This window comes from Xyrauchen texanus, chromosome 15 (assembly GCF_025860055.1).
Source record: "Xyrauchen texanus isolate HMW12.3.18 chromosome 15, RBS_HiC_50CHRs, whole genome shotgun sequence".
Lineage (NCBI taxonomy): Eukaryota > Metazoa > Chordata > Actinopteri > Cypriniformes > Catostomidae > Xyrauchen > Xyrauchen texanus.
In genome coordinates, this window is record NC_068290.1 from 11334147 (window position 1) to 11347934 (window position 13788).

The window sequence follows — 13788 nt, forward strand, 5'->3', positions numbered from 1 at the left end:
ACTGCTCCCACCAAACAACCAAATTATTTCACAAAGAACTGCAGGCAAAGCCGCACCACAAAAATGAGCCGAATGGGTCTAAAACGTGCGGACAGGGTTGAGAGACTCGTTATCGCCTCTAGCACCGTTGAGTCCCCCCAACCGCATGGCTTTTCCAGCTACCATTTGCAAGCTTTCTGTCTTATTCCATGCAAGGTCCACACATCAAGCCCCCAGTTGTACGTGCTCGTGCACACATATCAATTTATCACAACACATCAAATCGTAAAACAGAGCTGGACCACTTCCAATCTAGTTGTGGATGTTAATCTTGAGCAATCATAAGGCTAGCAACTTGCGGAAAAAAAACAATCTGATGCAAACAATACTTTTTTGGGTGGAGAAATGGCACTAGCATTACCGCCTCGCACGAGATGAGCCTAACTGGCCATTCAGAAAATGTTCAAGGGACTTTTTAAAAGAACTATGAGTGAGTGAGAAACACAGACAGCGAGAGAGGTTGAGAGATCGAGCCAGAGAGATCAGGCCACTCAGAAGTTTGAAGGCTGCTAGCAATTACCATTTCCTCTCCATAAAGACTTTCAGATGTGCTTCTGCCGTGGCGTAAACTGCGGCAGAGCAAAGCAAAGGGTGAAAGAGCGACAGATGGAGACAGAAACAAAGAAAGCAAGGCAGGCATCAACCTACACTACTGCTGAAGACAACTCGCACTACCTGAGCATCACATGACACAATTGTACCAGCCCTCGATGTCTTGACGAACCTACAGTACTAATGTAGAACTAGGGATGGGTCCGGATGTTCAACTATTTAACTAGTTTGGTCAAGTGATTTTACATTGGGTTTTTTTTTAAGCTTTTATATTTTTTTGTGTGATATTTATTTCAAAGGTCTGTGAAATACTTGATTCTGATTGGTCAATGGCACTATCTAGTGGTCTTATTTTTCTGAGTAACAACTGCACACCCTTCATCTGGGTATTGAGAGTAATCTATCCTACTTCTCTGATCACTGTTGAACTCCACAAGTAAGCTAATAAAATATCAAAACTCAAATCAATGTTTCGAAATAAGCTGGATAATAAACATTCAGATGGTAAATATTTACAAAATAAACACCAACAGAACTCTAAAGCAACCTGGAGGTGGAATTCAGCTGTTCAGCGATTTCTTTCTCCTCACGTAATTACATAAGTTCAACACAAATTAATATTTTTTGTCAATTTATTTATTTATTTGGATAATAGCCATGTAACAAGTAGGATAAATGTACAGTCAGCTAGTTGTAAGACCCACAACGCAATTTCTCGGAGTGGGTTTTGGCTTGCTGATATGGTGTTCTGCATCAGCAGGCGGCTGTGGCTCAGTTGGTAGAGCGGGTTGGCTGCCAGTTGCAGGGTTGGCGGTTCGATTCCCGGCCCACATGACTCCACATGCCGAAGTGTCCTTGGGCAAGACACTTCGCCCAAAGTTGCTCCCAATGGCAGGCTAGCACCTTGCATTGGTGTATTGGTGTATGAGTGTGTGTGTGAATGGGTGACTGGGACACAGTGTAAAGCGCTTTGGTAACCGCTAAGGTTAAAAAAAAGCGCTATATAAGTGCAGACCATTTACCATCAGCGTACTAACAGTAAAGGCTAGGGTATACTTGGTTTATTCTGTGTGTAGTTCCATCTCTAGCATGGTTGATCACTTAGCCTTCCAATGTATACACGTTGGACTGCAAGCCCATACTGTACTGCAAACTACATCTGCTCTAAGATACTCTTTTAGCACAGTCAACACCAGGCGCATACAGCCGTATTCAGCGGCAGTACTTCTGAGCCTAAAGCGCGACAATTGTGGTCTGGTTACCTGAATGAATGACTCTTGTGAGCCGCTTTTATTTTATTTTTTATAGCATGAAGCACACAGCCGGAGCAATGTAATAAAATTCCTGAATGATTAACTGTTATGAGCCGGTTCTTTTTAGTGAATCAATAGTCAGTGTAACACCTTTTTCAAGAATTATATTAATTCTAATACAGTAAATCTGTTATTTAACAATCTCTTCATTTGTCAAAAGGCTGCTGAGGACCGTTAATGCAAAAGTTTTGTACTTTCATAGGAATCATTCATTGAACTGGTAAGAAACCTAAATTGTTAAGAATTATTGGAACAAGAATTGTTTCCATAATTCCATTCCTTATGATTCCATCCCTAGCCACATAAGACCAGCATAAAGGTCACCCAAGAGACCATTTTGGCACTTCATACCTATGAGTTTTTTTGTCAAACTGAAATTCCGTTAAATTGCCTAAAAAGCGTGATCTAATTTTATTATGTGTTGAGTGTAGATATCTGGCCGTCATAGCTTAAGGCTGTGTAATCAGCTGGTTGGGTGTCATTTATTTCTCTTCAACTTGTTTGGACTGGTTGGGAGAATGGGTACCACCTCATTCTCTAGAGAATTTCTCTTTTTCCCTGTTCTCCCTTTTTTTCCACAACATGGAAAGAGATGTGATAATGCGGGCCTTGCCGGAAGAGGAGAAAAAAAAGGGAGTCTGTGACTGACCTGAAATAAAGAAAAAAGGAGAGGAAGAAAGAACAAGAGTAATATTGACACGCCTATAGATAGAGGGTTGTCAGAGAATGGTGTGATATTAGAAAAGTTAGACTAAGCAGGCAGATAATCCTCTCACCCCTGGATTTCCTCTGTCTGCCACAGCAATAAAGCCCTTTATACAAAACCAGAAGGTATCTCATAAGCGCTTCTCTCACCAACCGCCTGCATTCCTACGGCCAGTGCCCTCCAACCGGGACAACCAACTTTCTCTCACAGACACACTAAAACCCCCAAGTCCCCCTCGTGAACAATAAGACCAAAACAATTAAAGAAGGATGGAGTAGAAGAGACATAAACAAAGTGATTTTCCTACAATCCTGATGCCTAGCAGAAAGTAACCCCTGGCAAAAGAGATATCAGCAGGGGAGAGCAGTCTTATCCCAGGAGTTGAAGAGGGGGCTCAAGGAACAAATCCTATTATGGACCTACTCCATGAGACTAACAGACACTGAGCTTTAAGCAGGGCCCCTTACTCTGGAGTGTCCCACAGCTCTGCAGTAACCATCAAGCTTCAACGGAAGGTCCTGAGAATGACCTGCAAGTTTGTGGTAAATGTGACCTCATAACCCTCGTAAACATCACATTTATTGCGGAAAACTTCTGGACATTTCATGACACACTGATGAATCCTGAATCGATTTAGGTTCACTGATAATGAGACAAAATTATATCAGTAATTTTTATATAACCTGAACCAGCGGTTCTCAAACTGACTTCGATGTTTGGGTTGGGAGTAGGGAGAAAAATTGTTAAATCAAATGCGACTATGTAATTGCACAAATATGACTTAGCAACATAAATAGGCTTGTTAACTGTTAAACAGGAGAAAATGCTTACCATATCTTTTGTTGTCCAATCATCCAATTAAGCTTACCAAAATTAATCAAATTGTAGATGGTTAATATCAAGTTTGACTTTTTTAACTGTAGATTTAACTTGTGTATATATATGTATATAGTGTCATGGTTGTCATGAAAATTAGAACAGATTTAGACAATAACATTTCCAGGGTGTTCTGTAAAGTTGTTTAAATTTTTTACTGTATTTTTTTAAAATAATTATTCTGGAAACCACAGCTGGTAGTTTTTTTTGTTGTTTTTTTTTTTTGTTGTAAAAACAACAGGATTTCTTTTAACAGTGTATATTTGGCCAAGTATTTAAGTGTTTGTTGCGTTAGGCAAAAAAATCACACTACTGCTGTTGTTTATGCATTAAACAAATTGGCAATTTTACTATCCAAAATGTATGTCATGTTAATAATTTTGCATATTGTTTGGCCTATGCAGTTTGTAGTCAAATTTAAATGTTCGGTATTATGGCTAACATTTTTCACGATAACTCACTTTGGTACAGTGTTGTGTTGGCTCTTGATGTCCAATATAAAATGTCGCAAAAACAAATTTGAGAACCAATGCTATACACATTAATTTAACATAGGCCTATACATAAGCAGCCTCTTAACCTCTTGTTTCTTGTCCTATGGAAAAAATCTCTATGTCTACATAGTGTGAGACAATAAGCTAAAGTCAATCTGAAACTTTGTTGACTTCCCTGACTCTCACACTTCGAGAATAAAAAAAAAAGAGATTATTAATTTAATTCTTAAAATGTTGCAAACAATAACATTTAACCAAACTATCAACTTCTTGACCATTGTCAGGAATTCTCAACAGAGCAGTGACCCTTTTAACTATGCCTTGACGTTAAGCAGTTATAAAAGAGAGCGGACTAACTAAATGAGGTGAGAAATCATTACTCATGTTCGTTGATGTAGAGTTCTGACAGCTCATGCCATGCTTCCTGGTCTCCCACAAACCTGCAAAACAAAGTAGTTGTAGTTAGCTCATCAGAAAGGCCACTCTGGACAAAAGAGGGGTTAGGGAAAGACTTGGGGGCCAACTCCATCAAATGCAAAACCCCTTTTAATTAAAAAGTGGAGGGCGAGGGAAGGAGAAAAGGGGGGGTCTAAATCCTCTTGTGAAACACTCACTGCTCCAGATATTCGTTGAGCTCACGAATGGCTTCACTGATTTTACCCTGCGCTCGCAGAATGGAGATCTTGCGCTTTCTTGCTGCCTGTGGGTTGACATCAACAGAGGATTAGGGCTTTAGAGTTTCAAGTGTTTGTTAGGAACAGAAAAGAGCAAAGAGTGAAAGAAAAAGGGATGTGTAAATGATCACAAAATTGTGTGAGCAAACTCTGGAATCCTATCTAATCTGTAAGGAACCCTGACAAATTCTGTTAGGTAACTTGTTAGAACCTAACTTTAGACTTAAAGGGATAGTTCACCCAAAAATGACAATTCTCTCAACATTTACTCATCCTTATGCCATCCCAGACCCGTATGACTGACTGACTTCTGCAGAAAGCAAATATTTATTTTAAGAACATCTTAGCCGTTTTTGTTCATACACTGTAAATCGATGGGATCCAAAACTTTCAAGCTCCAAAAAGGACTTAAAAAAAGGCAGCATAATCAGGACTCCACACTAAAAAAAAAATTGTGCCTGAAAAACTGAAACATTAAGGAGCCAAATTTTAGTTGACAAATCACAAAATTGCACAATTTGTTGTTCAGAAAGAAGATAGCTGAAACCCCTTTAATGGGAGGTTTAATATACAGTATATATAGATGAGAAGATAAGTTTGCATTCCACTTTTGTCTCAAATGTACACCCTTTTCATAATTTATAAAACTAAGAAAAAACATTTATTTATTTATTACTGCCCTTCAGAATCTACATTTCAGATATTTACATAAAATATAGTATGCATATAGTAGTGTGTTGTCTTCTAGAGCATCAATGAATGTTTGCACCTTAGATAAGTAGTATTATAGTAAAACCTGGATCTCATTTATTTATATATAATTTAAATGGTTTTAAAATATTGCCCAAGTCTTTCTTTACGGTTACTGGATGTCCCAGACACAAAGACTATAAGAGTGCAAATTGAAGGAAATCCCAGATGCAGTTTATTGTACTACTCCAATCCCAATCAATAAATATAGCTACAAGCTAGGGTTGTGCCGATGGGCGATATCATCGTCCATCGTGATGGCTGACCAACATCACGATGTAGAGCCACCATTGTGATGCCACGCCCCCTTTTGCGAGTCTTGCTAGTGTGACTTACTAATCCTAGTCTCTTCTATAGTTAACCTAAAAACTTTGCAGGGATTGCTCTGTAAATTAAACTGAGAACATAACTAATGCATAAATGCTATTTTAAATACTGTAGTTTATGCCAGAGACGTGACGTGTTAGTCTGTAAAAATACCGTGTCAGGCAGGCTACACAAATATTGATCTTGACATTGTTAGCTTCTTGTCTTTTTTTTTACATGTCTTACACTGTACATTTAGATTAAAATATGTTATGTTGTAGGCTACAAGAAAATAGCCTTTATTAATTAATTATTAGTAGTTGTAGTGTCTCAGAACATCTTGCTCATTGTCACATAGCTCTTGTATACACTGAAGCGGCAGTTTAAGATAAACCCAGACCAGCGAACGTCAAATAGCTTTTGTCTGGTTAATACTTTTAAAGAAAAATTTCCTTGGCCATAAATCCATAATGTCAAATCAAATGAAAGAAACAAGGTGAATATGAATAACACACATTTATTAAAACATAGAAGACCAACAAATAAAGAACAAGAAAACGGAACAACACTCAGACCGAAACTCGGCATTAACATTTCACTTATAATTAGCAGCACAATTAACTTCAGCACAGGCTACAAAATAAATTATGTTATTGAAATATTGTAAAGTGGTCATATGAACTACACAAATGAACGTTTAAAAAAATAATGGGCTATGCAAAATCGAATAGCTCCGCAACGGATGGCGAAAAATGCGTAAAGAAGTCTAATATCTTTCACCATAGACCATTTCACCATTTAAATTTCGATGTTTCTGGCCAGAAATACCAACATATTCACTTTATCTGGTTTTAATAAGCTGCGGATTGGAGTAACTCCACCAACCGCTGTGCTGAAGACCCGCTCTGATGGAGTACTGGTAGCACATATGCACAGATATTTCCGTGCTAATCTTGCCATGAACGGAAACCTTTTGTCGTTCGTTTTCACCAAGTCAGCGGGTCCTCTTTCCCATCAATGGCCATTTCCTGCAGGTACATGGTCATTCTGCCTCGACCTTTTGCTCATCAGTGAGTAAAATAACGAAATTATAGTTTTTAAGTGGAAAATAGTATTTATGTAAAGAGATATATTAAAATAAATAGTGCACAACTCTTCTTAAGTGAAAGCTAAAAAAAAAAAATGCTTCACGTGTCGTGCAACCTACTGATAAAGCGCCGACGAGTCATTAGTTGGGTTGGTAAAATAACTAAATTATAATTTTTCATATAATTTTTTTAAATTATATGAAATTATATACCCCCCCCCGACGATATCATCGTCCATCGCGATGTTTTACTGTCAACATCGCCAACTGCCAATTTATGGGACATCGCCCAACCCTACTGCAAGCAGCAATGACAGACCCAAGCAGCATGGGTCCATTTCCACTCGGTAGCTTTCAGAAAACAATGCATGATGGACACAGCAACAACTCAACATTAATGTAAACTTGGACCCTAATCATACAATTAGTAATATATGACACCATTCCAGTTTGACAACAACTTCATGTAATTTAATCCATTGCCATGACAACACTATTAAAGCTATAAGCATCCCTTCAAAATTTTACATCAGCCGTGTCTAAACAATTTAAGCAATTTGGGTAAATGCAAGAGAACTTTTTAAAAGCCTGTAAGTGCCACACTTCCTGCTGCCAGTTAGTAGAGCTATGACCCACAAAAGCCACATCCATGTGATTAGCCTCCAAGACAAAACATACAACTCAATTATAATCTAAATCACACAACGCACGCAGAAGATATGAGACACTTGTGGTTTCCATATTTTAGCCATTAATTTTGTGAATCGCCATGGCAATACCATTCGATATTTAAAAATGTTCGCAATTTAGCGTCTTTGATGAATTGTCATAATGTTGTCTAAATGTGGTGACAGTCTCATAAATCACCTAAGAGTATTTAAAAAGTTCAGAGAATCTATACATTTTTAATTGTAATTTAAAAATTTGTTGCTAACTGATTAATTTGACATGTTTATATAATTTAATATGATTATTTATTGAAAACAATATGTAGATCTAAAGATTATATTGTAATGAAGTAATTTACCATTTTTATTTATCCATAAACCAGCTTTAAATTAAATTATTAACTTAAAAATATTAATTTATAAATTAATCATATGACATATTTTAAATTTAGTGCTGTTAATTGTAAATGCCTGATGAAGGTCGAGTGACCGAAACGTTGCGTGACACAATTTGATACTTTTTTGCAAGCTGGGATAGTGTTCAGGATTTTATCCGTTTCGTTAACTTTGCTGAAGCTTGTGTCCTATGCACAATTTCTTCTAAGGTGTGAGAGATTAGTCGTTTAGTGATTAAATTTGTTATTTGAACTAAAAATTCAAATGAAACTGGAAAAAAAATAAGTGCAATTAAAATGTATGTTTTGAAAGATGGTTTTACAATAGTTGTCAATATCTCTCTGGCAAAGAACCTTCTTTATCTGTGCATTCTCTACTGGTCAGGTATTTTGTTATCAGAGAAAATACATATGTGTGAATAAATTTGTTTCACTCCCTCCTTCACAAGAGAGATATATATATATATATAAAATTGCAATATCCAATTACATCGGCATTCCCTTGGCTAAGCGATCTGTAAATATTCTTGCTTTAGTGAGTTTGCATTAGAAATGTATTTGATTTTAGTTAAATTAATTACATTTTCAAATTCAAATTGTACTCCAAACTAAACGAAAAAGAAACTAAAATAATCATGTGATAAAAGTATACATACATACATACATACATACATACATACATACATACATACATACATACATACATACATACATACATACATACATACATACATACATACATACATACATACATACATACATACATACATACATACATACACCTTTCCATTTACCGTCAGGCAAGAATTCGTCTTAACATCATGCTGAAAAATTACTTTATTTTCTATTATAAAATATAGAATAAGACATAAAAACTATTCTAAATGTAAAAATTATAATTATAATGATTATAATAATCACTGAAATCATGGTTCGAGGTGAATGTGTTTTTGTATTATTCAGGATGCAGAGAAGGACACAATAAACTGCTCTGTAGAAATAAAGCGAACTGAACTCAAAACACCTCCTGAGCATAGATGATACTGTTCTTGCTAAAAAAAAAAAAAAAAAAAAGATTGGAAGACAGAAACAAAGAGGGAGAACCTTTTAGATGTGCATGCTTCACGAGACAGCACGCCTCCGTATCAGCGAGTCATAGATGCACATAGATGGCTTTTCTGTCATCTGTTTTAATAATATAATAAAGTATTTCTTCACGCACATGTATATTTGCCGCGGAGCAAATTATTTGTAATATTAATTTGATAATAATAGCCTAATAATAATAATAAATTAAAACATGGGAAAATCGAGCCAAATATCGTCTTGACATCAAAGTCATCAGCTATTGGCAATCACTCTGACATCAACGATCCCAGAGATCATCGTCTGTCGGCACAACCGTAATGTGCATTTCTCTCTATAAATTAACAAAATGTTCAGACAATCTCCTTGATGGTTTATGCGACACATTTAGAATCATTACCACTTTTGCCAGTGTCACTGCAGAACGCTTCGTGTATGCGCTTGTAAAATTTATATCTTAAAAGGATCATTATTATGGATTAGTATTTCTCTGTAATGTAGAACAGTGTTAGCAATGTTACTTATAACATTCTTTCTCAGACCTGGAACTCAAACCATTTTCTGATGCCCCCCCCCCCAAAAAAATATATTCAAGTAATTAAATTAATATTATAAACATGCGACTAGATGACTAATGGCTTAAATTAACTACTATTAGTCAAATGGGAAAATTTTTGGTTGGGGGCAGCCCTAGATTCTTTGTATAAATTTGTGTTTTTGGGTCTCATTCACAGCATGCAGGGTGAAGATTAAATGTGAGCTGTGATGTATGTGTGCTGTCTGCGGTCCTGTGAAAGTTTAGAAGGATTTTGATAGTAAACAACCTGAGCTCCTGAGTTCAAACCCACATTTATTTTTGGGTGATTCATGAAAAAGACCAGGTTCAAAAGAGTCAATTTGTTTGCAGGCCTGTTTGAGGGTTTCAAAATCTATTCTTGATTATCTTACTGAGCGATAAGACATTCTTTTAACACTGTAAAGTGTTTTTCATTCAATAATTTTTATATGGTATTATGTCATTATTATGTCAAGCATTTAGAAGCAGTGCTTACAGTATCTGTTCTTTTGTGTGTGTTGTGGTTTATTTTTGTTACTTGAAAATTAATTTAAAAATGGGGGGTTATTTATTCACAACTCTCATCGTCACAACAGAATGGGTGAAAAGGGCACGAGACACAGTGGTGCATGCTCTTAATATGTACTCAGTAACTCACAAGATATCTGATGAAACACATGAACGCAAACAACTCAACTGTCGCCTAAAATGACTAGATTTTGAATTGTTGCAATAAATAATGTTTGGTCGCAAATTTTAGTCACAGACTTGAGCCCTGATAATAGTAATCCATACAACTTCAGTGATTTAATTAATGTCTTCTGAAGCAAAACAATCGCTTTCGGTAAGAAACTTTTAAAGAAAGATAAAAATATAAGCCTTTAATCAATACAAATCTTGACATCCTTGCTCTCCTTGCTGCATTCATAAGAGTGTTGCCAGGTTTGCAGTTTTCATGCCCAGCTGGGATATTTTGAAAATGAATACACAAATTAAAATTATTAAGTCGTGGGTTACTACCTTTTTTTTTGGGATACTTTAAAATGTACAGAGGTCGCCAAAATGTTGACACTTGAAAATTTAAATGCAACGTTTCATTGATGTACAATGATTCTCATGAATTGAATCATGGATTGAGTACTTGGCAACTGTGTGTAGTGTCAAAGAATCACCATCTTGAAGCATGCACTGTGCTCCAGTCAGGCCGGATGTCAAGATGTATAGTAAATAAGGACTTGCATTTTGTTGTTGCTCACCCAAATCAACTGAATTGCTTCAGAAGATTAATTATACCACTTGAGTTCATAAGAAGTGTTCATTGATGCAATGGCTTGAAGCGGTCTAAACTGAAAGCACCTAAGTGAACATACTAAATGATGCACAGACAGCAGACCAATCAGAAGCGAGTTGAGTAATAAATAAAAACTTCAAAGACAGACCTACCGTGAGCTAAGAGCTTGTTCATCAATGGCATATGCTTCCGTTGAAGCCATCCATCCACGTTCTCAACTTCATAGTTTACAAATCACATTTGATAGCGGAATTCATAGTAAATAACTACATTACCCTTGGTACATCAGAGAAATATTCACCAATCAGAGAACCACGACCAACGAAAACCGTGAAACATGGCTTGGAGCAGCTGCGCACTCCCATGACGCACGGTAAATGACGTAATTGAGTCGGTCTCCCTTCACCCTTAAATTACTTATATATTTTTACAGATCGGGATATTTTGCAATAAACTTAAAATATTTTTTTTCTATACTTCTAAACAACAACCTAAAATAAAATAATTGTATATATGCATAGTTTAATATTCAATTACATAATTTGCAATGCTATATGGGATTGTAGGTTGTACCTTCATGAAAGACGATAAGTACACAGCCTTGTACCTTTGTCTTTATGTCCAATTTTCAAATAGGTTTTTGCACTCTTTAATGAAGGATTTTATTAAAGGCCTATGGAAGAAATTAATGGGGAAAATACTTCTGGAACCCATACGGGTGAAAAGGTGGGAGGTCACTGTTGCGCTCTATAGAACGGGGCATAGGTTAACTGTGGGCGCTACACAACGCAACACACGAAAGCTTCAATTGAGATACTGCTTCTGATGGGATGTACAGCTTGCACCCAGTGTAGACAGGGTGTTACTTTTTAAGATGCCTTTAAGTTATTTTTGGAGCTTAGTTTTGGACCCCTTGGACTTATATTGTATGGACAACAAACACCTTATACATACTTAAAAACATCTTTGTGTTCCACAGAAGAAAGTCAGTTGGATATGGAAGCAAGTCGAGTTAATTACGAGAGAATTATCAGTTTTGGGTGAACTATCACCTATTACTATAATGTAAAGCTCTAATGGTTTATGTTGACTTAAAACTTCACCATTCATATGTCAGTTATCCATGATTTAAAATACTTGTTAAAATGTATAATAGGTGTTATATGGTATAGCCTTATATAACTTTAAAACAGATACTTTGATTCATCATTTAAAGCATCGTGGAGATGCATTAAACTCTGTTAAATATTGGGCAGACTGAGGCAGCATTGTAAAAACAGCCTTACACCATCAAATGGTCCAATATAACATTTCCCTGAAAGAGTATTATTACTGACACTACTGTATCAAAGTTGTAAGTAATATACCAGTAGATACTGAAAATTAATGTCTTTATCAGATTAGAAAGCTTGTGGATTCTGGCACACAAAGCATCAGCTTTCTGCTGAGGGACGGTTGAAGATGCAGCTCACTTAAGCAGAAGGTAAGTGAAGACTCAAGCCATTTAAGTGGTGAAAACAGCACATTGCCAAAGAGCCGAGGGCCAAAAGCATTCACAAACTTACGAAGCCTAAGCTTGCATCAGCCACAAATAACGTATGCCTTGTTCCAATGTAGAAGTGACCTTCAGGCGGATTAGAATCTCATCAATCTGAATCAGAAAGTATTACGCCGACTTCAACGACTTTTCCAGGAGCGCTTCTTTTTTCCTTGTTTTTTCTTTGCTGGTGAAAGGAGAGCAAAGAGTGCAAGTTAAAAAAGTAGCAATATTCGACAGCCTTTAGATTTGAATTTGAGAACCTGAACAATAAATATTTGTCCTTTTTAAGCTGAAATTTACGCACAGCACCGGTGTGGAAACTTGTAAATACAAATCTGAAGTTGAATGTTGCAATCTGCACTTGCAGAATATAATCAAAAACCTGTGTTCTGAATTCAAAGGTGCAGAGAAATATAGTCATAAATGTACATAAAATGACATTCACAGAAATACAATGACAGACACAAACTTGAATTAAATATTTACTTTTGCACTTTCATTCAATTTTGCAGTAAATCTACATATTGGCACACACAATCTTTCAAATATGGCACTGCAACTTAAGATCTTCATGGCTTGACTTTTGCAAAAACTTCTGCAGCAAACCAGTAGCAAATCTCATTTGTGCACTTGTAAATCTAGATGCAAAAGAGCAGATAGCCGGGGTTGGGCGAGGCCAACGAAGCCATGAAAAATCAAGAATTTATACCTTTGTGACGAGTGTGTGGCCGGGCCATGATTGAGCACGGCCACCGCTGAATCAGCGGGAGAGCGAGATAAGGGGCAGCTGGAGATGCCAGTTCGAGAGAGAAGCACATGGCCACGTTGTATGGGTGTCTGTTTATGTTTAAGTTAATTTATGCATTAGAAGTTTATGTTGATTGTACAGCCAGTTCCCACCAACTCCTTGCCCAACCTTTACGCCACAATTAAGCTATAAATAAAAAGTTAATGTTTCCCTTATTTTACTTGGATGCTGTAACTGATATTGCATTGTTGCAAATTGGCAAGCAAATGTTAATTGTAAACTTTGAAGCCATAATTGCTAAGATAAGTGAATTTAAATATTACCATAACTATTGTAAGGGATCCCCTTGTGAAATAAAGATGATAATATTGAACACAGTGTTCATACTGGTTTGAAATAAGACTTTTCGTTATTCACTTAAAATTCCCTTATTTAGATGGCAATATGCCACCGGAAACAAAGTGCACATTGATAATGGTAATCTCTTATGATCACAATCAAAAAATTGCGATCAGACAATTATGTATCTTAAAGTGTTAAAAAGCGCCAGTGTCTTACTGCTTGATTCTTGTTACTAATCAGCATGAACGGGAAGATAAAATAGACCTTTAAAAATAAATGTTTAAAAAGATCTTTAACTAGAACTAACAAAAAATAAATAGAAATATAAAAGACATTTAAAAATGACCTATAGTAATATGTTTTAT

The 13788-nt window shown here is 36.3% G+C and overlaps 1 protein-coding gene across 1 annotated transcript in view; it reads right to left on the reverse strand.

The window, feature by feature from the left end:
• emc2 (ER membrane protein complex subunit 2) overlaps positions 1–13788 on the reverse strand; it is a 48826-nt gene that overhangs the window by 13254 nt on the left and 21784 nt on the right. Inside the window, exons 6-7 of the mRNA XM_052144836.1 lie at positions 4595–4680; positions 4361–4420 (exon numbers count right to left, since the gene is read on the reverse strand). Of these exons, the coding sequence (XP_052000796.1) occupies positions 4361–4420; positions 4595–4680 (146 nt within the window). The remainder of the gene's footprint in view (positions 1–4360; positions 4421–4594; positions 4681–13788) is intronic.